Source organism: Conger conger, chromosome 18, assembly GCF_963514075.1.
Source record: "Conger conger chromosome 18, fConCon1.1, whole genome shotgun sequence".
Taxonomy (NCBI): Eukaryota; Metazoa; Chordata; class Actinopteri; order Anguilliformes; family Congridae; genus Conger; species Conger conger.
The window spans coordinates 7,035,001-7,062,839 of record NC_083777.1 but is presented as its reverse complement, the minus strand read 5'-3'; the positions used below and the strand labels follow the sequence as shown (position 1 = coordinate 7,062,839).

Genomic DNA, 27,839 nt, shown 5'->3' with positions numbered 1-27,839 from the left:
TCCCAAAATAAACAATATATATTTTTAGAAACTTCAAGGCTGCAAATCAGTTGTATAAAAACCACTGTAGTAACCTCCTGAAGTCACAGAGTCCTTTGATTGGGCTTATATTTTTGACTGACATTTGTCAAATAAAATGCAATCTTCTTTTAGTGTTTACAGTGTTAGAGTAGTGTGCTTTGGTTTCTGTTGGCATTATGCACCTGTCTCTGTTTGCCTATCCCAGGGCATGATGGGAGAGGTGTGTTCATTGTTCAGTAAGGTGTGCATTCTTTGCGGTCATGAGCCCATTCTTTGCGGTCATGAGCTGGTTACATCAACTAACCCGGTAAAGGTGTGTTCATTGTTCAGTAAGGTGCACATTCTTTGCGGTCATGAGCTAGATACATTAATTAACCTGGTAAAGGTGTGTTCATTGTTCAGTAAGGTGTGCATTCTTTGCTGTCATGAGCCGACCACATGAACTAACCCGGTAGTGTGTGTGTGAGCTGCCATCAGAGCTTTTAGGATTTTTAAATTACTGCTTGTTTTTAAGATTATTCAATTAAGATTTTGTTAAGATTAAGTTTATTCAAACACATAAACTTCTTTGATTCATTTAATTATTATTACTATTATTATTATCCTTATAAACTGACTGTGACAACACAATAAGTAAGTAGTAAAATACCTACTTTTCATTTAACTGAGGCTTACCTACTTTCATTTAAATGTAATCTGTCAGTGCAATGTTAGCCCAGTAGCATGGAGGGAAGTCAGAAAGTCTCATTTATCTCACTTAGATCTTTGTGGCATGAGCAGAGCAATACTTTAAAACCTTCCCATCCGAGTGCTCTTCTTCATTAGTACATTCTGTGCAGTACATTTCCTGTGCTAGACATGGATGAATTTCAATTCAGTCATCAGGGGGCGCCAAGGAGTAAATGCAGAAGAAACACAGGAGTTCTGATGAATTAAATGAAACCCTCTCAGGCATCAAATGCAGGGGACCCAGACATAGGCAAAAAGACTAGTAGAGTCCCTAGATGAAAGAGGCAACAGCCACAAGGAATGAGGTGAGAGCTAATGAATGCAGATATGCAGTTTCCTGCCTCGTCTAGTCTCAACAAGATGGGTGCAGGCACATCCTCATTAGACAAGAGAAGAATAGACAAAAGCTGCTTTCAATGTCTAATTAACAACCAGTTTCCAGGAGCTGATCAACAACTGATCCACACAGCCCAGTGGTTCTGGGGTACCCCAGTGTATGGTAGTTTTCATTCTAACCACAACCGCAATCCCAGAATTTTATCAACTTAAGCCACTTTATATATGGAATTGCTAGGCATGCCATGAAGAAGAAGTCTCATGTTCATATTGTGCTATATTGCAAACTACATAAAATTAGGTTACTTTTTATCTGATCAAATGACTGGGGTGAATAACTATGCTCCTAAAGATCTTTAGTGTTTCCCTAAATAACTTTTTATCACAATGCAGGCTTTGATAATCTCTTGGATAATCTCTTGGATAATCTTTTTATTTCTATCTGCATACTTCTGGAGTCCATAGTTTCACTGATTAGGAAGCTGCTGATTCACCTCAGTTTTCAGTTGATCAGTTAAAATGCATTTCTTTTTTAACTGCCTTTATGTAATCATTTGCAAAATAGCACAACATGAATAAGAATAAATATATGTATTGTTCTTGACATGTATAGCAATGTCTGACATAAAGCACCAAATTAGGAAAAATCAAAGCTTCCCAAATACTGGGATTGCGATTGTGGTTGATATGAAAAGCAGCATACATGGGGATACACAGGCATTTCTTTCACCAGCAAAAAGTCTCCAAATGGCCTTTTTAGACACACGTCTAGAAGTAGCTCAGAAAAGCAATTCAGAATACTCTTTCAACAGTGACATATTTTACCAGAATTTGTCCAGCATTGTGGCTGTGGCTCCACTTTGTTTCTAAGCTGCCCAGGCTCAGCCACAAGTTTCTGTATCCACTTAAATCTTTTAGGTGAGAAAAAGCTTCCACTTCGACCATTTGATCTTCGGTTACTTTGTTTGAGTAATACTGGAAAACAAACTCAGAAGAGGATTATGCCTGTTATAAAAAGGGTTCAAGAATAGTAACCACTTTATTTTGGGAATGTAATTTTCAGACATAATATTCACCCTGACACATGAACACATACAAATAAAGAAAGATTAACAAAATACCACACACACAAAAGACAGAACAGACACAAATTATGATGACAGGACATCATAATTCAGTTCTGTTTAAAAACAAATTTTTTTCTTGTGGAGACTTTTTCCGAAATTTGTCTTTTAGGACGTTCGTGGAGGCAGTTGATTAAATCAAAGGACCTTGGATATTGAGGACATTCAGCCTTGCATGAGGCTTGCATGAGAGGATTTCTGAACAATATTCAACCATTTCATGATGACTTGCCAGGGAAATGACTTTACATGACACACAGTAATATTAGGACCAAAACAAATGAGATTCAAACTGAAGTTTAGAATACTTTATTGCATAAAAAACACAACATTTGACATTAGATCTCTGTACATTATAGCAATGATATGTAATGCATTGTAAATATATGCATTCTAAGCAACACAACAGGAATACAAAGGAATCGGATGTGATATGTTGGTAATTTATGAAACTCTAAATGCACATTAAGGCACATTTCTGTCAGAGGTTTTTAAATAACAGCAATTATCCTGAGGTATTGATCAAACATTCAGCTTCTGATATGTTTGTTTGTACAAGACAGGCTTGCTGTGTCCCTAACAGTAATATTCAATATTTTTACTGCATTTAAAATATGTGATGGACTAGTCATATTTTACACAATATATATTTCCCTCTTTATTGTATACTTATTGATTTTGCAAAAGAGAGAGAGAGAGAGAGAGAGAGAGAGAGAGAGAGATACATATGCTGTTGTTCTCTACGTTCAAGTTTGCATTCATTTATTGAACAAAGTGTACTTTGCTTTCTCTAATTCAATTGGAGATCTGGGCACACAAATGACTTCTCAGTTTAATGGGGAATACACACAGAACATTTCAGAAATCCGCTCGCTTAGCATAAAAAGCATTTCATTCCATGACTGAGGCTTAAAAACAACAACGGGAGATTAAGACACAATCCGAGTGTCAACAGTTTTCCATTTGCATCGCTTGTTAAAAATAATTTCACTCAGTGAAACCGTGACCTGCTTGTGTTAGCTTGCAGCACACAGTAAGCTGATAAAGTGATTTTTCCATTTCACAGCCGTTGGCTGAACATCGATAAGAGATGGGATTACACAGGATCCCGGTGGAGTAGTGGGAATGCGGGACATTAAGAGCACTTTGGAGGAAGATATTCCCAATAGCCCACTTTAAGGGTTCAGGGAGGGTTCAGATTCAGAAAGACAATGGGAAAAACAAACCCACATTTGGAAGGACAATAGCAAATACTAAAAAACCTTCCCACACATTTTCCCTTTTTCCCATGGTCTTCAGGGATTAACAGAGTTTCCTATACATCATTCCCTATTCAAGACTACATTCTGCAAACTGACAGTGAACATTAATGAGGGCTTATACCTCAAAATTATTTTTTTAAAGTCATCCCATAAGTGAACCCAAAGAGGAAGCATCAGGGCAGGGACGGTGGTACATGACTGGGCGGCTAAGGTACATGACTGGGACCCAGAGGGTTGGTGGTTCAAGGCCCTTAACCCCGCATTGCTCTGGGGGGGGGAATGTCCCCTGCTTAGTCCAATCAACTGCGAGTCACTTCGGATAATATAAGTGTCAGCTAAGTAACTAAAGTAACGTAATGCCTGTCCCGGGGAAGGTCGCAGTGCGGGCCTCCGGCCTCTAGGCGGAGCTGTAGAGGTACTTGGTCTTGGTGAGGCCGAGCATCTGGTCCTCGTACCGGGGAAGGCAGCAGAAGAGCGCGGTGGAGCCGATCATCAGGATGGTGGCGCCCCAGCCGAAGCCGTAGGCCCAGGTGTAGAAGTAGCGGCCCTCGAAGATGCGCTCGTTGAACTTCACGGGGTAGATGATCAGGGCGATCACCTGCAGGACCACTGCAACGAGAGGACGAGGGTTGGTCACTGGGGGCCGAGGATTTTTCGGGGGTCCCCACCACTGTAAGTATACAGGGGGACCCCCATGACTAAGAAACTGCACACAGCCAAAACCTCGCTTATTTCAGCTTCTGTATTTCACAATATTAATCAATGAATGCACGTACTCACAGGTAACACTGGTTAAAGAAAGCGTACATATGGCCATTCAGGATTCACTGTGAATAGGGGCAGTGGAAACCCACTGCTGCTTAAATAGCAAATGGGTGTAAAATATGGATTACATCCAAGTATTTAAAAAGTGCTCGCAATGCTGAAAGTCAGCCATGTGACACAGTGGTGTTAGGGCAGGGCAGGGTTGGGTTAGCATAATGAGAATAGTCACAGCTCATCCTGCAATGGCAGAAACCCAGAGTGGCGTAATCTGCCCGCATCTGTAGGCCCGGCGCTGAAACTCCCGCACTGATACCGGGGCCCGTGTGCAGCAGGGTGAAGTCCGCTCAGTCTGCCGACGACAGGGCAGGCCGGGGGAAACACACGGGGGGAAAACGAAGGAAGGAGCCGCTTCCGCGTCCCACTGTGGTGGAGTTGGGCGTCAGGTCATGTGGTTTCGGCAGGTGAGGGGGCGGAGGGGTGTGGAAGGGTGCGGAGGGGTGTGGAAGCGCTGGGGGGGGGGGGTAATGGCCCACGTAGTTATCACACCGAGTAGCCACCTGGGCGTAGCGTCAAGGTGACTCTGCCAAGAACGCTGTTCCTCACAGTTCCCATGGCAACACAGCTACGACACCCCCCCACACACACAAACACACACACACCCCACCCACACACACACACACACACACACACACTCACTCACTCACTCACACACTCACACACTCACACACACACACACACACACACACACACTCACTCACTCACTCACTCACTCACTCACACACTCACACACTCACACACTCACACACACACTCACTCACTCACACACTCACACACACACACTCACACACTCACACACGGCCCGGAGCAGGCAGCAGGAGGGTTCAATATGTCACAACTGTTGCCAGGCAACAGCGTGGAGCTTTGAGGGATTAAACAACACCACAGGATGCGCTCCTTCACCGTTTCTGTTCCATCAACACACACAGCCCCTCCCTCAGTCTGCTCACGAAGGGAAATGAACTGATCGTTACGATAGGGACAACAATGTCCCGCAAAATCTGCCTAAAGAAATCACCCAGCCATCATCCACACACACAGTGTAAAGAACACCAGTGTAAAAATATGGGCCGGCATAAATTTAGCATCCTGATGATTCATTGGATCACACCAGCTATGCAGCCACCTGCGCAGGTGCCAGTGTATTATATTTTAGTTTGCTATCATTCCCCAAGGTCTACCTAACAAGTAGAAAAGGTTTGATGAGTTTACGGTTTAGTTGATATCTTGATAAAGAAACAGGTTCTCTAAAACATTAAAGAAAACATCCAGTGAGTTCCTCTCTCTTGCAGCCACACAGGCTGTATCCGGTGGGTGTTTTTGGGTGTTTGGCATGTTTTGTTTCCCCCCTACATGCTTTGCCCTGATTGGTTATCTGACTGGGAATGACCGAGCCCTCCTCCCACCTCCTGCCCACACAGACCCAGCTCAGAAAGCGGACATGGCATCTGTAAACAAGGGATTTAACCGTACACGTTCCGGTCAGAACCGCTCTTTTCCACAGCAGCCTTGCGTGCCCAGCTTTGTGCTGTGCCTGGTTCAGGAGTCACCAGTGGGGAAACGAGTGGAGCGCACACCACCCAGTGGAGAGTACACCAGCCAGTGGAGCGCACACCAGCCAGTGGAGAGTACACCAGCCAGTGGAGCTCACACCAGCCAGTGGGGGCTCACCGATGCCAGGATGTGTCCCTCAAATCTAAATCGCAGCCAACCAGATCTCACCCCCCTCCCCTGCAAGGCCATGTAATGTGCCGTTAGTTACAGGCGACCAGTAACAGTGCGTCTTATGTGCATCTAACGTGTGTCTAATGTGCGGGTAACGTACGTGTAACGCGCGTCTAATGTGCAGGTAACGTGCGTCTAATGTGCAGGTAACGTGCGTCTAATGTGCAGGTAACGTGCGTCTAATATGCTGTATCCTTTCTCACATCCTTGGGGAGATTATTGAGGGTGGGGGGGTTATAATGCGAGGATGTTGCATACAATGTCCAGATGTGCGTGCGAGAGCTCTGTAAACAGCACATCAAAGATAACCGGCTGCTTCCATTGAAATCCAGAATCAAAGTCAGATCTGAAGCCAAATTTAACTTGCGTGTGCTGTCCAGGGATTTTATTTTCTGGGAGCAAATGCGGTAAAATGTCTTGTTTTAGAGCTTTGTTTTCACATGTTAGACAACCAAAGTGACCAAGCATTCAATAGAACTTAACATGAATAATTAGGGGCCTTTAAGGCACAATGAGAAAGCCTGAGTGGTAAGAAAACAGGACGAGGCGTCAGACATCGTATGATCTGGAGGAGGAGGAGGAGGAGGGGGAGGAAGAGGAGGAGGAAGAACAGGGGGTGGAGGAGGACGAAGAGGAGGAGGAGGACGGCCTTACCAGCGACCAGGAGCAGGATCCCGATGAGAGGCAGCAGGGTGATGTTGACTGCAGGGCAGAGGGCAATGCAGGAGAGGATGAAGGCCACAATGAGGATGAGGAGGCCCAAGATCATCAGAGCTGCTACTGCCTGAGCCCAAGCTGTGTACACACACACACACACAGAGGGAGAGGAAGGGAGAGGTTAGAAACTGCAGCAGGAAAGACCTGCCATAGAACCAGGTTTTCCTGTGTCTCAGGGTGTGCTGACTAATGCCTGCGAGTCTTAATGAGCAGATACAGTTTGGTGACGAGCACAGCAAACAGCATTTTTTAAAGCAACACAATATAAATATGCACAGGGAATTTACCCCAAGACCAAATACAATACAAAACCCTTTACATTATTCTACCCTTTAAATCATAGGAAAACGAGGAAAGCTAAACAGAAGTAAATTCATTAGTATAAAATATTGCACAATCTTCAGTAATAATGTGAAATCCGTAACGCAATGGCGTCACATCCATAACACTGGTATCTCCTCATAAAAATCAAGACAAATAAAATAATATTTTCTAAATTGCTATTTAAATGTTCAGCCAAACCTCCTGCATTGCATGGATATCAAACTTTCTGCATTAGACATTAAAATCCACAGCGTTTTTAGAAAGTTTATAGTCTCCCCAAAATACCTGTCTATTTGCGTTATTTGTCACATTTTTTCAGGCATCACAATATTTTTCGATCTTGTTGGCCCTTTCCCTCAGCCAGGTGGGTGCTATGATAATATGCATTAACATTTTTTAATTTAGAAATGTTTCTGAAGGATTTGGTTTGTCATTTTGTGTCAAAATGTCACATCCATAACGCTGGAATTCCCGTCATGCATATGAGAACAATCTATGAGGAGAAGCAATTACTGCACCTAAACCCCAACCGCAGACCAAATTCACCCATCAACAGTCAGGGATAGTTGTGGCGAGTTCTGATGATAGCTTTCTCTCCCTCCCTTCACAATTAGCATTACTCATTCCCTGTGGAATCCACCGCATAGCAGCCACATTCCTCTCCTGGAGATAACCCTGGTGACTCACTCTCACAAGTCAAAGACTGCCAATGACGAACACCAGAAACTGCCATTGGCCTGCCGTGCTAACAATCACATTCTCGCGCACACACCTGACCCAGCACTCAAAGATCGGGGGAGCCGGTCTCTGGCTCATCGAGGACAGTATAGGTCAATCCTGAGCAGCTGCTTCCAAACCAGTTACAAGAGTTAACTGGTTTTAACTGGAGTTTGCCGATGTCGCAATACAGACCACAACAGCCGTTCTACACAGCGTTGTCCATGGCCTTTCCCCTCATTCTGAGGATGTGTATGAAACTGGAGTGTGAGTGGAGTATCTGGTGGGCGTACAGAATCTGCGGCAGGTGCAGTGTGGGTTTCCGGGCAGCTCTCCTTTAGCTGAGGGGGAGGAGGACTGTCTGTAAACCCCAGAGTCAGACATCCTCCAGCGGCTACACCCACACAGCTGGGCCAGAGTTCTCCCCACATCTGTCCCTGTCAATCAAACGTCAATCAAACTACTAATACTGCTGCACGGAAACAAATGCCGATTTCTGCCAGAATCTGGACTGCATTAGTGGGCTGGTCCAAACAGGTCTTTAATCATGGAAGATTGTAGTACTGTGTGGTACCAACGGGTTGGGAGACAGCTCTACAGCCATGAAACACGCACACAGTACCCGTCTGCATACTCAAGTCTTTCAGTTTGCCTAACAAGCCAACCAAGGATCACTTGATTAAACACCTCAGTTGTTCCCCCTGAGCTAGCCGTTCTGAAAGCTGATTCTGCAATAAGTGTGCGTGCTCCAAGCCCCATCTGTCAGTGCTGTGGCTCATCATCAGGGTCACCATGTAACAAACACATCATCATGGTTACCATGTCGGACTTATCTTCCAAGAATACCATGTGAGACTCATCATCATGGTTACCCCTATCAGACTTATCTTAATGAATACCATGTCAGACACATCATCATGGTTACCATGTCAGAGTCATCGTTCATGGTTACCACGTCAGACTCATCGTCATGGTTGCCATGTCAAACTCATCATCATGGTTACCATGTCAGACTCATCGTCATGGTTACCATGTCAGACTCATCATCATGGTTACCATGTCAGACCTGCTGTGTCATTCTACTAAAAACAACAGCACAGACAGACAGACAGACAGACAAGACACTGCAGATTCCTCAGGGTCCTGTCATTCCCTCGGTTTCCCTGCTGTTCTAATATGGCTGGCATCAACAGGTTGTAGGACATAACATGCACACACGCACACAGAACTTTGCAAAGAAACAAGAACATTAATAATAAATTAATTATGTAGAGAAGCCTCTGTGTGCATCAGAACATTCCTAAACGTATTAAGCATCCATGAAAACAAGCACCAGCCGAGCACATGAACTGAACTGAACTGCGCTGTTAGCACACACAGTGGTGATCGGATGTTCGACTCATCTGTGCTGGGATGTGTGCGTGAAACAAAATGGCTTCTGGTTGTGTCATTGTGCAATAATCAGTGCCGTTCTTCGGAAAATGAGTTTACTCAGCAGGGATTACTGCGGAATGGACAGGCCAGCTGCTCTCTGTGACGCACTGCAGTGTCTTCTGGGTACAAACGGGATTCAGCCATCTCCCGGATTACCCCAAGAGCTACACAATCTCAGATTGGTTCTTAATCCAAGCTACTTTTTAGCCTGAAGACACTCGAGTAGATTGCTGTAGAGTAGGTTTCTTGAATGGTTTGCCATCTGTGGCATTTTTATTCTCTTATCAACTCACAGCAGGCACTTAGAGACTAAATATAGCAGTGATCACATTCTCAACAACATGGGGAATCTAGACAACAGATATGCTGTCTGAGCCAAGCACACAGTCCTTACAAACAGCTACAACACCCAGTGAAGCACAGGGCTCCAAGATCAAGTGAAATTATGAATTATGAATTACCTTCAGCAAGAGATATGAATATATAATTAAAGGCCCACTCAGTAATGTTGGTGGCTAAGATAATGCTAATGGCTCACAACAAAGAAAAAGTCAATGCTACGGTACTATAATACTATAGAATCATTCTCCTAATAAAAATAACAGTGAAGATCTTTGCAAAAAATCACTTCAAAAGGAAAATAGATTTGAATAAGTAGGACCGCCATACTACTTCCGTGTTAATCTTCATCTTCAGCATTTTGCTCTTATTCTTTTTTTGATAATGGACATGTTGGAGTCCAAGCTCTGCTGATCACCATGGAAACAAACTCACAACTCACAAGGCTCAGTATGATAGAGTTCAGTGGGCGAAGCAAAGTTTCTACCCAGGTTACCAAGACGCCAGTGCAAGACGTTAAATACTACGAGTACCATGATCCACCAGGGTACTTAGTTGTAATCCAGGTCATTTTCGTTAAGGAACTGAACAGTCTGTGGAAAGTACTGAGTGGGCCCTTTAAACATAATATTTGAATATAATTTTTGGGAGTCAAACCAGACTTTTAAAAAACACATGTCCCCATGTTCAATGTGCACTGCCAACTGCATTCCAACGTCTCTAGGACACGGGCACTCTCATGCACCATCTCTAGGACACGGGAACTCTCATGCACCATCTCTATGATACGGGCACTCTCATGCACCATCTCTAGGATACGGGCACTCTCATGCACTGTCTCTAGGATACGGGAACACTCATGCACTGTCTCTAGGATACAGGAACTCTCATGCACCGTCTCTAGGATACGGGCACTCTTCATACACCGTCTCTAGGATACGGGCACTCTTCATGCACCATCTCTAGGATACGGGCACTCTTCATGCACCGTCTCTAGGATACGGGCACTCTTCATGCACCGTCTCTAGGATACAGGAACTCTCATGCACCGTCTCTAGGATACGGGCACTCTTCATACACCGTCTCTAGGATACGGGCACTCTTCATGCACCATCTCTAGGATACGGGCACTCTTCATGCACCGTCTCTAGGATACGGGCACTCTCATGCACCGTCTCTAGGATACGGGCACTCTCATGCACCGTCTCTAGGATACGGGAACTCTTCATACACCGTCTCTAGGATACGGGCACTCTCATGCACCGTCTCTAGGATACGGGCACTCTCATGCACCGTCTCTAGGATACGGGAACTCTTCATACACCGTCTCTAGGATACGGGCACTCTTATGCACCATCTCTATGATATGGGCACTCTTCATGCACCATCTCTAGGATACCGGCACTCTCATGCACCGTCTCTAGGATGCGGGCACTTGTGTGCCCTTTCAACATATAATCACAAATGCTGGTTCAGAAGTGGGTGATAACCAGAGAGTATGCAAGATCTTCAGAAAACTACCCCTGCAGTCATCATTCATGAAATGCGTTTCACCGAGACACTAGGTCACACCAACACACGATTAGCAAAGATCTGGATGATGAGTCAAGCCCAGAGGATAGGGGTGTCTTATGATGCCAAACACTTACTGTAAAGCCACTGCAGTCAGAGGTGACACACTGTAGAGGAGACTGTGACACCTGCATTACCAAAACCCTGCAATGATCATCTCTGAAGAAACCTACTGTGAAACAGGTTATCAAATAGAGCCTGTTCTTGCCTGTTTAAAAATTATTGTAGGTGCCAAAGGCTCAAATATACCCATGTTTGGGTCTGGAGGGTTTATGTTCCATTCCAGACCCTACTGCTATACCACTGAGGAAGAAGAGCTACATCTGCTAAACACATTATATTTTAATATACCTACCTGTTTCACTGAAGAACACTGAGTCAGATCAGAACAGCTGCATTGCATTATGTCAGATTAGGTTCCAAAGAATTCCCAGGGAGTTTTGACGATAGCTGCCTTTTGAACTCAAAGAAGGAACACCCAGACTGTCGGCTGACTTGTGAGAACAGAGTCTGAAGTTTTGTTAAAGAAAACATTAGCCAGGTGAATTGGTGCAGTGGTTTTGTAATGAGGCAGACTGGTCTGTCTGCCTTGCATAGCAGCCAATCACCGTTGTGTGTGTGTGTGTGTGTGTGTGTGTGTGTGTGTGTGAATGGGTGAATGAGAAGTATCAAGTGTACAGCACTTTGGATAAAGGTGCTAAGTGAATATACCATTTATCGTTGGATCGTGGTCTCCAATTGTTTTAATCCTTTTCTCCGAACAGAAGCACTGGCTGATCTGTACCAGCTGGTACATGTCATACTGGTGAGCAGGGGCATGAACATAGCTTTAATGTTTAATGAAGCTTGGTGAACAAACTCAGTCTCATTCCTTTTTATAAAAATTATTAATGACACTCATTCAGCGTGTCACCTGCCCTTTGTCAAAATTCTAAAGGAGTTGCATATAATAGAGGAAATATGCGATATTAACCCATGTACACAACATTACTGGTTAATATTATTCTCAACTCAACAGCAGCAAACTCCCTCCGGTTTTCTGTCAGCTGCTGTATGTTCAGTGTTCTGGCACAAAATGGCTGCCATGAGCACCCAGGTGGAGGCTACACATTGGTGGTGGTTGATGTTTCCCCCCCTCACTTTGAAGGTTTTGGACATCCTGAAAAGCACTATACAAATGCAATCCAATGCTATACGCAGTATTTTCAAACCTTTGCACAGTAGACTCTGAAGGGAATCCAGTGAAGGTGCCTGCCCCCTTGGACGTATATGGACGTTATTTATTTGCATATTCTCTCATGTCCAGCACTGCATAACAGCAGACAGGCTCTATCCTCCTTTTACGTGCTGCTCAGCTCATTTTCTGTATGATTTGTGCGTACTAATGCCTAAAACAAAAAACTAAACTTCACGTGTAGGCGATAAAAACCTTCGGACACATGCCAACACCCGCACTTAAGGGCTGAATTAACACAGCCCAGCAACACTCACAGAAATTACATTTCACATTAACAGATGGACTCTCCACCGAAGACTGAATGCGTTTTAGTGTCCTGCAGTTATCTTAAATATTCATGGAACAGAAATCTGCACGGCTGTATGCTGGGTGAATGCTAATGGAATGGCACTGGATGAGTTCATGGAACATGTCACTGTTAGAGAAGCCAGCACCCCCAACACCCCACATGCAGGCGTTTCAGAATAATACCACTGCTCGTATACGTGTGGAGCAAACACGTGTCGTCAACCGAGACAGCAACGCACATCAGCGGTCCCTTTCCCCAGAAAAATCATATCAGCATTTTAACACTCACAGTAGGTTACACCAGATTAACAGACATTATTACTGCGCTGTTAAATCAGATCGTTTCCAAAGCACGATAAATTCCAATTTACGAGGAGATGCTTTTCCATTCACTTTCAATTTTTAAAAATTACTGACAATGCAGAAAGAGTTGCAAGGCAGATGTGAAATTATTCAAGCACTAGGTACATCTGAAGGCTGGCGCAGTATGTACCAGCCACACAGTACCATTTGCACCTCACTCTTATTTCCTCTTAGACTAAGCATCCACACTGTTTTTCAGAAATAAACCACTACCTCTACCCGCATATTACCAACAACAGAATATCTCAGGATTTGTTCTCACTTGTTTGTATGAGTCAGAATGATGGCTTGTTATGTGTTCACTTTTGTCAGTTCCTTGGAAGACAGGTCAAGGACAGACCTGTAACAACATTCACAGCGTTATAACAGCTATTGCGTTCGGTTTAGACCAGTGGCGGTGGTTCAAGAGCAATGAAACGCAGGCCCCTAACTGACTGAGCCCTTCCGTATCCTGGTTCGCAAATCGAACATCGCCCTATAGTCGGCCATGGCACGTGCTCTTTGAACTGCTCCTGTATCTAAAGTATACATCTTTTTAATATTGCTGTGTCTGCTGGGCTCATCCTTGCGACACAGCATGATGACTTTTAGCAAATGAAAATACCCATAAAAATACCTTTCAACCTCCTGAGGAGAAAAAACCCAGGAGAAAAAAAAACAGTAGTGTCTTGGATGGCAAAAACATGTTGCAGTGATATTATATAATATTTGAACAGTGATCAATGGCAATGCTAATTAGTGACTCACTTAACTAGAACATTCATTTGCATACATCTGTGTCTTAAAATGGCCACGGTATCCACTAGAGAATCCAGTGAAATACAGATTTATTTTGGACCAAGATGCTCCCAAGGGCTTTTTGATCCAAATCAGAGGGGGATGCAATGTGGCATTTTATTCAAAAAAGATATTTCTCTCTCAAAGCACCCCAATTTCTCATCAAATGAATTTACATTACATTACATGGCATTTAGCAGACGCTCTTATCCAGAGCGAGGTACAACAAAGTGCAAATCAAACACATGATGACCCACCCACACTGGTTTAACTATGGTATAGCTTAATTCAAATACATCCATTGCCATTTTCCAGCAACAATAAATTAAATCAATTTACCTTCAAAAGGTTTCCAGTGGAATATAAATGTAAAAATTTAAGAGAGCAGAGACATTCAATACTTTTGTGGACATGAAATACGGTGCGGTGAGGGGGACATCCTACCCAGCACTCTCAGAAATAATTGTACAGTAGATGTACATTGTTGTAGTACAGTAATGTTTTATTTTGGTACTAATCAGCTAAATTAAACTCAACAGACGCCCTTTTTCCCAGAGCGCTCAGCACAATGCCATTCGAACAGGCTTTGCAATATTTTTTTTATCCAATTAAAGTTACGTGACGTCACGTGTAGTTTAACGCTGCCTTGAGCCCTGTTTGTTAGCGGCCAGTGGGGCTATGTAGTCATGACATCGACAGTAACCGAATACTGGAATACTTTGCCCCGGCAATAATTTTAAGTCACATCTGAATGAACACAGTAAATAAATGCGTGAAATTACACACCCTGTAGGTTAAAACATACAAACGCGACTTTACACTCCGCAGGGCATACAATTCGATAAACTTAGTGGAGGACAAAGCAGAAGTGGAAATGTCAGAATAGCAGGTAGGGAAAAGTAGCTCTCGCAGTTTAATGCCAGTCCCGAATGTTGTTTATTTGACGAAGAGCCCTGACACAGCCGTCTCGAGGTCAGCTACATTTCGCCTCGCCAATGTAAAATGGTATGGGCAGTAGGCCTACATGTAAGAGTCATTTTGGCAAGACTGTAGCGAAACTAGCCCGCATTTAGGCAGATAATGGGTTTGAATTCCAACTTACATACTAAAATATGGAAACAGAACTTAATCAGGCACTTGTAGAAACTGTAGTATGTATTCTAGCAAATTGTCCGTGAATGGTATACCCATCAACTACGGTATCTTCATTGGTGTAAACGTGTCTTGGTCAGAATTCTTCTTGAACATTTTTTTTTTAATTCATTTTTTTTTTAATGTCTTGGCTATGCAATTCCATTCAAATGTAGCACGTTTAATCACACAATGTAGCCTAGTTATATTGTCGCTATCGTGGAATTATTACAGGCTACATGCTGTTCCTATTGCCATTGGCGTACTTACGAAATTCCATAAGAGACGGGCATTCCCAGTCGTCGTTCCTGCCTCGGCAGTACTTCCACATGCTCGCGTAGTGAGACTTCGCACCCTCGTCCTCGACCCATCCAGAGGTTGCCGCGATAGCAATGATGTCAAATATAATTGCAAAAAGCAATATAAGGGGCGCTATCCACCTGCATCGTGGGTACGCGATGCCACAGCGAAACATCTTCAGTAGAATTGATAAGTTATTAGCCGCCTATCTGGAAGCGCAAGAACGCCGTCCACTCAGCCCACAGCGAAGCGCAAAACTGAGAGAGAGAGCGCCCCGCCCGCGTTCACAAACCTGTCCAGGAAACCTGTAGGGTCGGGTGATTCTGTGTTTGGTTTACAGCTGCCGGTGAGTCCAGGATCAGGTTACACCACGTTGCGTGGTGTAACCGTTTCGTTGCCGATAAACAATAGGCTACACCAGTTGAAAACGCATGTCTGATTTTGGACAAATACGTTTACATTTACATTTAAAATTTACATTTTAGTCATTTCGGAGACGCTTTTAATCCAAAGCGACTTACAAGTGCATAGGTTCTTCCACAAGTTAAAGCATCACATCCATAACTAGTAAAATACGCAATGTGTTGTTAGAAACATATAGTCATCATAATGTGCAGGTGTCATTGCATACAGACACGTTTGGTGTAATTTGGTCACATATGTGTTCTCATACATTGTTTACACAATCATTTTAGTTTCTCTAAATGAGAATTTACTAGTATTCAGTAGGACTAGTATTCAAACAACATGTGTCCATAATTCTGACTCATAATTTCATTTTTCAGTCGCCGACATAATTTGACCAGTTTAGTTAAATCAGCAAAATGAGTTGACGTGTGCATTTAGGCTAATGGCCATATGATGCCAAATTTTATACAAGCCATTCTGTGAAGTGGTATCGTTTCCAGCTAGCCTGTACTACACCCTCACATACACTTGCATCGCTTACAAACTCGGCGTTGCCCAAAAAACGGCGTGTTAGTACCACCCAGTGTTCGTATCAGAACAGTGCAGTTTATACAGGAGTAGTCGTATTGTCGAATACATTTCCGATTTGTAACTGTACAATTAAAATAGTATAAGTCTGAAGTTTGTGTGTTTAGAGATCCACAGGTGATCACGCCAAAGCTTCGGGAGACAACAATTTTATGTAATTTCGTCTTGTTCTTAAATTGTGTCTGTTGTGTCTGTTTGCGCTTAAATGCTGTCTGTTGTAGTGCAAATTATCACCCACAGCGGTCACTACAAACACAAAGTGGCAAAGATGACGCATTTAATTTTCAAAGGAAAGGACACGTGTATGGATGGTTAGTTGAACAATTATAAGCCAGTAATTATTTAACGGTTTAATTATTTAACTATTGCGGTAAACATATAAAAAGAATAACTGACAAAAAACAAGTGACAAAATATGAGCAAAAAGATGCTGTCAGGTTGTATTCTTACTCGCAGAATCAAAATGTTGGCTTACTTTCCATATCCTAACCCTGAAGCAGGACGCAAGAGCTCATTGTAGCCTATATAATTAATGCAATTGAGAGAACACTCCGTTATGTCGTCTTCATCGGGTCTAAACAGAGAGCAAGGGATTGTCCCATCTACCATGATGTTTGGTAACAGATAAGAAACTGACAGTCCAGTCGGGATACACTCACAGGCTACTGTATCGCAACCCTAGACGTTTAACAATGGAACTTAAACATTTTGACAACTATTTTATCATTTACGGTTATTTTTATGGGGAAGGGTTCTAAATATATGATGGAAATATAATGATAATGTTCAGTGTTATCTATCAGGTATTTAATAATTGAGCAATTAGCGTTACCTTCTAAATTACTTTATCAGGGCGTTTGTGCTTTCGGGAGGATGTGCATATCCATGAATGAACAAACCTCTCCACGCATCTTCCTGGCGTTTCCACGCTTATTGCCTGCCCTCGGATGTAGGCTTACAATAGAGACAACTACAGCGATGGCTGTGGCGTTGCTAGGGAAGAGAGAAAGAATATCCCGGATGGAGTAGAGTCATGTTATTGGTGAATTTATTCGAGGGAACATTCTACACAAACACCGTTTTTATCTCACTACGACGACACGCAATACATATAGACATATAGATTCAACTTATTTCAGTTCTTAAGAACAATTTGACTTCGATGTTTCGAAGGATTAATAAGGAAACACCTTGGCATAGCCGTGCACACGGTTGCACCTGCGCGCGGATTTAACTGACTACTCTTCAGTCCTGGCTGTAAATCTCCTCCATTCCGCAAAACAGCAATTCCACGGCCGCGCTTTGCAGGTTCCGTATTTCCCAGGCACAGGTCGAGGAAATGGCCCGTTCTTCTCTGCGAGCAGGAATTAGCTAAACTGCAGGGCATATGATTCAACCTTAAGAACACATTTATTCGAAACAATCGGGCACCATTTGTGCGCTTTGAAATGGCATAGCGCAATAATTGGACTGATCTTAACCATCGAAGGTGATAGATGCTTCCCCCAATGTTTACGGATTTGACGTGTTACCTTACATCACTGGCCTCGGAATGAATCATCGTTAGAACACGGATGCTGCGTGATTCGCTGTACCATCGCACTTTTTGTTTAAAATACAAGGTTTCAAACATTGCTTCTGAAGATGGAGGAAACATTACGAAAGCTACAGAAGGACGCGTCTGGGAATAAATATAAAGCTATAAGAGATGCGTGTACTTCAGCCCGTGGTGAGTAATGCGTGTAGCTTAACACCTGTCGTCATAAACATGGATAGCACAGTATGCGGCGTTGGCATTACAATTAGTACTGCCTACAGTTTCAGATAATTCCACACTGTCATGTGTGGCTATGCTTCAGTGTATTTAAATATTATAGGAAGGCCTGGATGCTGCCTCTTGCGCACGCACACTCGGTCTTGATTGGACTCCACAGGATTGGAATTACTTTTCAGGGGAAAATGTTTTAATAACATCATATTTGACAGATGTGCTGTGTAGGCACACTGAATAAATGTTTAATAATACTATGTGTGTTCCTTCGAAGTAAATTGCTAATATGATGATATTGTACCTTCTGTCTTCACAATATATCACCAACCATAACAACTGAATCACTGTGCTGAAAGTATTCGTTGTTCTCTTTTGGAAGTTTATATTGACTATTAGAGGTGGTGTGCTGTAGGCTATTATCTTATATTCGCCTTCTTCACACAAATACCACACAAATTCCTGCTCATATTGTTTTGTAACAGTGGCAAAACGACAGTTTTACTGATATGATTGCGATCGGGTGACCACATCATGCGTATATACTCTCGTTTTCTGAATATTTATGTAGTCATTAAACACGAGCAGCACAGCGTGTACCTATTGAAGCTGTTGAATAATGCATGAGACGATATAGATTTTATTTTAAGTGCAGGCTACAGCACTTTTGTACAAAAGTTTCTGTAACAACATTTTGGTATATTTAAGCTTCCATATCATTAGTTATTTCCACATGTGCTTCCACATGTTCTATAAGCATTTTTCTGCATCGCAGTTCTGGCAAATAAAATATACCCTACCCATGTACTGTATCGTAAAACATTTTTACTCCCTGGACGGACTTCCAAAAACGCCAAGCAATACATCTTGTCTGAATGCCACGTAGCAGTACAGTATTGTAATTAGCTAGCGACAATTCACAGAAACACCATTTCAGCTCTGTCTCCTTAATTTACAAAGGCAACGGAGAAATGACCAGCGCAGGACAAACATTAATAGGTCACATTAGTCACAGTGAATCACTGGAAGACTGATAGGCAGTGCTTTGCAAAAGGAGAAATCTACCTTTTACTTCTGCTCCGTGCTCCTGGTACACATGCTTATCCCGTTCTTGAGCCGTTGAGAGCGTGTGCGCTAAGTAACGTGCTAAAAGGCTGAGCAGCTGAACGAATAGGATAACTACAGTATTGCGAATATACTGTACGCCCAGTGAGCACTTTATTGCGTGTTTGTTATACTTGTTTTTTTTATACTTATTGGTCTTCTGCTGCTGTAGCCTATCCACTTAGAGGTATGACGCTCTGTGTTGAGAGATGCTCTTCTGCATACCACTGTTGTAATGTGTGCTTATTTGCGTTACTATCACCTTCCTGTCAGCTTCGACCAGTCTGGCCCTTGTCCTCTGACCTCTCATTAACAAGGCAGAACTGCTGCTCATTGGATGTTTATACCAGGAGATCAGAAGTTTCTGAGATACTAAAACCTCCCAGTCTGGCACCAACAATCATTCCACAGTCATGTGAAAGACTGATATCAAATTATAGGAAGTTTGGTTGCTATTATTTCTGCTAAAGGGTGTACAACAGTTTTTAAGTTTAAGGGGGCAATTACTTTTTCGCAGAGGTGATATGGTTGTTTGATTACTTTTTTTTAAATAATCATTTTGTGTTTACTCATTAAACATTAAACATTTAAACAACTCCTTTTGTAAACTATCAGAAGAGCTTCGGTATGTATGCCTATTTAGCTTTACCTGTATCATGTTTAGCTGGGAATCCAGATTCTTATCCTTAATTCTCAGTAAGGACCAAATACCTTTAAAGAGATCCTAAAATTAATATCTGAACAGATTTAAAGATCATTGTGCGGAATGTGTTGAATAGTGCACTCGTATGATTACTGTTGACCCAGTTGTGGCCATTTCACACAGATTGATAATGGAGGGTTACTGAAAGGTAAACCGTTTTTGTTTTTGCGTTTTTGTCCCGGAGGATTTTCTCTCCTGCGTTTATAGTGCGTCACGTGTCCAGCTTGGCTCGCACTGGGCCTGCTGTTAATGTGCAAAGTGGTGATTGATGATTGGGAGCCCCACCACCGTCCCTGCTGCTTTGGCCTGCGCTCACAGTGAAGCTGTTCCTGTGGGTCTGTAGATTATCGCGGTTGTGCCTGGCTGGTAAACGGCTGCATCACTCCCGTTGGTGAAGGTGAACAGGAGCGAGCGCGCTGACACGAGATGAATGTCGAGCTCTGCCGAAACCCGGAGCACTGTGGGGAATGTAGTCACGGACAAACCTGTGCTGGGTTCAGACGCATTACGTGCCAGCAGGAGTCACATTATTACTGGACTGTGGCACAGGTAACAGTCCAGTGCCCCGGAGCGTTCTGAGCCGGTCCGTGTTTTACCGTTTACCTGCTGCTGGTAAACCCTGGACTGGACCCATGTTACATTACATTACATTATTGGCATTTGGCAGACACTCTTATCCAGAGCGACGTACAGTTGATTAGACTAAGCAGGAGACAATCCTCCCCTGGAGCAATGCAGGGTTAAGGGCCTTGCTCAAGGGCCCAACAGCTGTGCGGATCTTATTGTGGCTACACCGGGATTAGAACCCCCGACCTTGGGTGTCCCAGTCATTTACCTTAACCACTACGCTACAGGCAGCCCCATGTGGGCTGAACACTGCTGGGTAAAGGCTGGTGTTTGCAGGCACCTGTAGGCTCTCTGCTGGAGTTCGTGAGAGTTGTGCGCCCGCTCTGCACAAAACGCTCCCTTAGGCCCAGCTGCCTCTGTGGCTGTGCCCTTTCAAGCGAGAACTGCTTCTCTTCAGCAGGCTGAGCAGTGCAGTCACGGTTAAATAAACATGATCATTGCAATCTTTTGTTCGTGGCATAATCAAGTAATATTTTGATTGTTTTTATCTGTAATCCTTCAGAAACCCTCGAGGCTCAGAATGGATCTGCTAAGATTCAGCCGTCTCAGCTCAGGTAGGAAGGCCGATACTTCAGCTAGTGTGTGTGTGTGTATGCTGTGTATTCTAGTGTGTGTGTGTGTGTGTGTGTGTGTGTGTGTGTGTATGTATGTATGTGTGTGTGTGTGTGTGTGTGTGTCCGTGCTGTGTATTTTGTTGTATGTGTGTACACTGTATTCGATTGTGTGGGCATAGACTGTGTGTGTGTGTGAGCGTTATGCTTATATTCTATTCTATTGTGTGTGGGCTGTGTGCACCTCTCTGCTTGAAAGAATGCCACAATTATGCTCTGTTCTGTGGTATGGAGCCTGTTCATAGTCTTTCCATGCTGATCTGTTGTGCTGTGAAAATGTAAGCCATGTTTTTGGCAGATATCTGCAGATATTTTACTCCATTTTGTTTCCTGTAAGTATATTTAACACAAGGGTAGCTGACAGAATTTGAAAGGAACAGAGTGCTGATGATACGCTTCCATTTCTGCTGGTTCAGGCACTGACCTGTCTCTCTCCCTACACTCACACACATAAACACACACACACACACACACACACACACACTCTGCCCTGTCTCTCTCCCCACACCCACACCCATACCCACCCCGCCACCCCCCCCCCCCCCCCCATACACACACACACACTGCCCTGTCTCTTAGAAGAGTCAGAGCATCACATAAATAACAGCTACAGGACAGTACAGGTAGATCACCCAGGGCATCTTTTATGTGCTCTTGTCATAGTTCTCCCATTTAGCTAAATATATCTATAACAGCTCTGTTGCTTAATCAAGTAAGATATTTGCCATAATGTTAAGGCTGGGGAAGAAGTGGCGATTCAGTACTTCATCCGTATTGTGTGGAAATGACTGAGAACTACTGCTGTAATTCATGTCGTCCCTGGTGTATGAAAAAACACCTTCAGCTGTAAGCTTGTGCTGTTAACTGCAGTAGGGGCCATACATCTTCCTGCTGAGAATGCTCTACCTACCGGGCATGCTCAGAAAGGCCGTTTGGCCTCATTACCGACGCAGAGGACAGAGGGATCAGGCGGCCATTTTGTCTGAGTAGTACACACCTGGGCCTCAAAATGACTAAAGCCAGGCTGCGTGTGTGTGTGTCAGAATGGACTCAAGATGGATACTCAGAGAACCGCTTGAAACAGAAGACTAAGAAAGCGGTCTGTCATACTAGGCACCGTAGTTAGTTGATTTGAAGAGACAACATGATAAACATCAATGAGATAAAAATCCATATGCAGTATCAGTGAGAATGCAATCTGAGTAACCTGCACAATATGTTCCTGCTCCGTTTATCAATCATTACCGTGCTTCTGTGGACAAAATGGGAGTAACTGAGACTCCATTAAACTGCACCGCATAATGCATTTAGTCTATTAGTCATATGCTGTGTGCACGCAGGCCATTACTTACTTTTATACACCTGCAAAACAGGAGATCCATAATGTTTGGGATACAAACATATCCCAAACATTATTTATTAATCCCGTAGGAAACTCGACATTGGCTCAGGCGGTATGAGCAGTCGTCTGGCAGTCGGAGGGTTGCCAGTTCGATTTTGCCCTGGGTATGTTTAAGAATCCCTGAGCAAGACACTTAACCTCCAATTTCTCCGTGCCTTGCATGGCAGCCAATCCCTGTTGGTGTGTGAGTGTGTGTATGAATGAGTGAACGAGAAGCGTCAATTGTAAAGCGCTTTGGATAAAGGCGCTATATAAATGCCAGCCATTTACCATTTCTGTATCATGCAGTGGTCTGATGAGATCTGTATCCGTGCAGCAGAGGTGAAAAGTGCAGATGATGCATTTAGCAGACGCTCTTATCCAGAGCGACGTACAACAAAGTGCAAATCAAACACAAGAACAAGTGCAAAGAGGACCTGAGAGGACAGTACAGTTTCGAGTCCTAGTGTAAACATACAGAAATTCAGAACCCTTGAAGAGTACAATCAACTTTCAAACTAGCATAACACAGTTGGCAGCTAGAATACAACAATACAACAGCCAATAAAAACAACAATACCTATACAAGTAACAATATCTATACATAAGTGCCATTACAAATCGACTTCAGCGAATTGAGGAACCAGAACATGCGGGGAAATCCCCCAAGTCACGTACTTTGCGGGGGGAACGAAAGACGAAAGCGCAAATCATTTTTAGAGTTCATTAACTCTGTACTCCCCGGTGAGACCTTAAAAATAAATTTACTCTCTGCCAGAGAAAATAGTCGCAGTCCGGAGCCCTGGCCTGAATAAAAGAAAGCAGGCCTAATTACACTGCCACTGAACCATGTGTCTCCAAGGGGCGCGTTATTTAATCAGCGATGGGAAAAAACCTATCCTGAGGAACTATATGGCATTATAAACATTACATATGGCCTTTCATAAACACAACCCAACCAAATCAATTCTGCCTTATTAAAATACAGGCAGTTCTCCTGGACCGTTTTCTGGATCTGTCTCTTGTGCATTCAGCACTGTAGCTCACATGTTAATGGGCACATTTTCACCTTTAAATCCAGACCTGCATTCAGGTTGAACTTCCCCCTAATCGCCTCAGTTTACTTATTAATGTTTTTCTTTTTATGACATTAATACAATACAGTTACGATCATTCTGCCCTGGGGATGATGTGCTTGAATCTGTCTGCTGCTCGGAGCTCAGAATATCACAGCTCCACTGCCAACTCCAGAACACGGTTGCCTCATATCTTACTGTCCGTATTAGATCCAGCCTGGCCAATGAAAGTGGATGTTTTGGAAGCGGTGTAACATTTATATTCTGTTTAATGTAGAATTTTACGAAAAATATTCAGTATGTTTTTCCTCTGATTTGCTCCGTTGAATTTCGGATTAATTCGCTCCTGTGGGCCAAATTAAATTCTTCTTAAAAATCTAGTTGTAAGTGAAAGTGTGTTTTGCGGTGTCCTGGCTGTAGCAGTGTGTATTTTTGTATCTACTATTAATGTCTTTGTAACGTTACAGAGAGCGATGCTTACTTCCTCTTCGCCTGGCTCTGGAGTCCAAAAGCACCAAGCTGGCCCAGACCGCTCTCACAGGGATGCAGGTAAGGCCACCAACACCTGCCCAGCTTTGGGGTTATGGCAGGCTATCGGTGAGGTGAGATGTCTCATCCAGATATGTACTGTATAGGCTTATCTATATGCTCTGGTCACACAGTCACATTCACACTCACACTCACACATTCAATCTCACACATTCACATTCACACTCAACACATTCAATCTCACACACTCGCATTCACACTCACACTCACACATTCAATCTCACACATTCACACACACTCACACATTCAATCTCACACACTCGCATTCACACTCACACTCACACATTCAATCTCACACACTCGCATTCACACTCACACTCACACATTCAATCTCACACACTCGCATTCACACTCACACTCACACATTCAATCTCACACACTCGCATTCACACTCACACTCACACATTCAATCTCACACATTCACACTCACACTCACACATTCAATCTCACACACTCGCATTCACACTCACACTCACACATTCAATCTCACACATTCACACTCACACTCACACATTCAATCTCACACATTCACACTCACACTCACACATTCAATCTCACACATTCACACTCACACTCACACATTCAATCTCACACACTCGCATTCACACTCACACATTCAATCTCACACATTCACACTCACACTCACACATTCAATCTCACACACTCACATTCACACTCACACTCACACATTCAATCTCACACACTCGCATTCACACTCACACTCACACATTCAATCTCACACACTCGCATTCACGCTCACGCTCACGCTCATATTCACACTCACGCTCACACTCACGCTCATATTCACACTCACGCTCATATTCACACTCACACATTCACTCACTCGCTCCCACACTGAATTTGCCTGTAATCTGTGCGCTCTATTCTGTTCTTCTTCTGTTGTGCAGAAGATGCTGTGTGAGGACCGGTTCGTCACCACGGAGACGGAGGCTGCGGAGAAGCAGCTCTTGTGTCAGGTGCTGAAGGCAGTGCGGGTCACGCCCACCCTGCACGAGGACCTGCAGGTGGAGGTGATGAAGGTGAGCCACGCTGCGTGATGATTGGCTCTTAGGCAGCCAAACGGATTTCCCTATCCTGTAAGGCTGACTGCTGTCACTGTGGACCAGTGCAGAGCTGCAGTTCTCTAGCATGTGAACATAGCGCTGTAGGTACTGTAACTGCACTCATTAATTGCTCTTCAAATCAATTGCACTGGATGGACTTAATTGACCTTTTAGTGGTCTTAGATATTTTTTATGTCTTATGTAAGTGAGCGAGGCAGTGGGTTAAACTTGCTTTTGAACATTTTTACACCTCTGTTCAGCATCTGGGGTGGTTTAACCTGAAAGTGTTTTGCTGCGCTGTCAGTAGACCTTATATTGACCATAATCCTGCAGTGCTGTGCTATAAAGTGTGGACAGTCTCTGGGCACAGGCTGTTCCTGTCATCTCTCTGTGGCTTAGTGCAGCAGCAGCTGCATCTGGGCTGGGAGTGCTGGGTGGGGCAGTTGTATCCGGGGCCTCACAGTGCTGGGTGGGGCAGTTGTATCCGGGGCCTCACAGTGCTGGGTGGGGCAGTTGTATCCGGGGCCTCACAGTGCTGGGTGGGGCAGTTGTATCTGGGGCTTTAGAGTGCTGGGTGGGGCAGTTGTATCCGGGGCCTCACAGTGCTGGGTGGGGCAGTTGTATCCGGGGCCTCACAGTGCTGGGTGGGGCAGTTGTATCCGGGGCTTTAGAGTGCTGGGTGGGGCAGTTGTATCTGGGGCTTTAGAGTGCTGGGTGGGGCAGTTGTATCCGGGGCCTCACAGTGCTGGGTGGGGCAGTTGTATTCGGGGCTTTAGAGCGCTGGGTGGGGCAGTTGTATCCGGGGCTTTAGAGTGCTGGGTGGGGCAGTTGTATCTGGGGCTTTAGAGTGCTGGGTGGGGCAGTTGTATCCGGGGCTTTAGAGTGCTCGGTGGGGCAGTTGTATCTGGGGCTTTAGAGTGCTGGGTGGGGCAGTTGTATCTGGGGCTTTAGAGTGCTGGGTGGGGCGGTTGTATCTGGGGCTTTAGAGTGCTGGGTGGGGCAGTTGTATCCGGGGCTTTAGAGTGCTGGGTGGGGCAGTTGTATCTGGGGCTTTAGAGTGCTGGGTGGGGCAGTTGTATCTGGGGCTTTAGAGTGCTGGGTGGGGCAGTTGTATCCGGGGCTTTAGAGTGCTGGGTGGGGCAGTTGTATCCGGGGCTTTAGAGTGCTGGGTGGGGCAGTTGTATCCGGGGCTTTAGAGTGCTGGGTGGGGCAGCTGTATTCGGGCCCCTCAGAGTGCTGGGAGGGGTGCCAGTGAGACACTGGGCTGCCAGTACAGCAGGTCCCCAGCAGTAAACCTGCTCATTAACCCCCCCCCCCACTAAACCACTCACGGCTCTCCACAGCCTCCACACGCCAGCTGCCCTCCCCTCCCCCCTGTGCACACAGAGCCCCAGAGGGAGGGGCATTTAGTGCTCACCGTGCCCTGTGGGGAGGGCTGGCTGCAGCAACAACCAGCTCTCATTTAATATTCCAGTTCATTACATGCAGAATGCCACTTACGACATCCACACTGGTAGGAAAGGCTCAGTGAACAAGTAATATGAAGGTAAAGAATAAAGGAAGAGACTCAAAACAACCCAGGTTTGGGGCTTTAACGTTTGTGCGTGAGGGCAGAGGTTAATGTTTGTGTTGTCTGACCGCAGCCTGACTGCCTGCGGTCGCGGTCGTTATTTCTCTCTGTGTCGTACAGGGGTGGGGCGAGCACTGCCACCACATCCTTTCACAAAGACACATTATCCATTCTCCATTATGTCCAGCGTGCTGAACGCAAACAGACCCACTGGGTGTGTTCGTGCGGCAGAGCCCTGAAGGCCTTGTCCTCATGACAGTGGCCTGGCACTGCTGTAGGTTCTGCATACTCAAATCACTCTCACAAATCCAAATCCCACCCTGGTTTTCTTTTCTCCCAGGTAATAAACTGTTAACAATTAGTGCTACTGATCAGACCGGGGTAAAATCCTTAATTTTTTTGGATTCATATACTTTTTATATGCTTTATGGAGCACTTGGTGTGGTGTCTTGGAACCTATGAAATACTCTGCAAACCCAGCTTTCTGGGCCTCTTGGTTGGTTCAGTTGCAACAGGCAAGCTCAGTCGAGCAAACAATGACGTATTTGACCCAGGTCTGCTACTGCTACTGTCCAGGCTGTCTCCACGCCTGATTCCCAGGGAATGGGAGGGTGGAAAATCAGCAGGTTTCAGCCCTTAAGGACCTTGGTTTGAGTAACAGGACTGTAGGCCTTGGTCCTCAGGGCTGGTTTGTATCTGAGGTGGCTGTAAAGCCATGATGTGTCCAGCTCTGTATCCCCGCCCCCCTCACAGGCTCCTGAGTTCTCTGTGTGGTCATGAGTTATGAGCAGAGAGCGGTCTGTCTCTCTGACCTGCCCACCCCCCCGCCTCCTGTCTCTCTGACCTGCCCACCCCCCCGCCTCCTGTCTCCACAGGTCCTGCTCTGCATCACCTACACCCCCACCTTCCAGATCAACGGCGAGTCCATCCTGCGCATCGCCGAGGTATGCCCTGCCTGGGGAGGGGAGTGTGTGTGAGCTGTCTGGCACAGGAGGGGGTGTGTGAGCTATCCGGGTGGGGGGTGGGGTGGGGTGGGTTTGTATGAGCTGTCTGGGAGTGTGTATGAGTGGTCAGGCACAGGAGGGGTGTGTGAGCTATCCGGGTGGGGGGTGGGGTGGGGTGGGTTTGTATGAGCTCTCTGCGGGAGTGTATGTGAGCTGTCTGGCACAGGA

The 27,839-nt window shown here is 44.7% G+C and overlaps 2 protein-coding genes across 6 annotated transcripts in view; one reads left to right on the top strand and one right to left on the bottom strand.

Annotated features, from left to right (window-relative positions):
* Window positions 1-2,503: 2,503 nt before the first annotated feature.
* perp (p53 apoptosis effector related to pmp22) lies at window positions 2,504-15,510 on the bottom strand. Its single transcript, XM_061227399.1, has 3 exons — window positions 15,189-15,510; window positions 6,674-6,814; window positions 2,504-4,081 (listed from the first exon to the last, which is right to left on the bottom strand). Exons 1-3 carry the CDS (start codon window positions 15,391-15,393, stop codon window positions 3,870-3,872), a joined length of 558 nt encoding a protein of 185 aa, XP_061083383.1. The 5' UTR covers window positions 15,394-15,510; the 3' UTR covers window positions 2,504-3,869.
* A 1,957-nt stretch (window positions 15,511-17,467) lies between these two features.
* arfgef3 (ARFGEF family member 3) overlaps window positions 17,468-27,839 on the top strand; it is a 41,071-nt gene continuing 30,699 nt past the window's right edge. For all 5 annotated transcript variants that reach the window (XR_009706356.1, XR_009706355.1, XM_061227740.1 and 2 more), the window contains exons 1-5: window positions 17,468-17,943; window positions 20,919-20,970; window positions 23,952-24,033; window positions 24,942-25,073; window positions 27,543-27,611. Coding sequence is in view for 3 of the 5 variants with exons in the window: in XM_061227740.1 (XP_061083724.1) it covers window positions 17,859-17,943; window positions 20,919-20,970; window positions 23,952-24,033; window positions 24,942-25,073; window positions 27,543-27,611 (420 nt within the window). In the remaining 2 variants the exon portion in view is untranslated. The remainder of the gene's footprint in view (window positions 17,944-20,918; window positions 20,971-23,951; window positions 24,034-24,941; window positions 25,074-27,542; window positions 27,612-27,839) is intronic.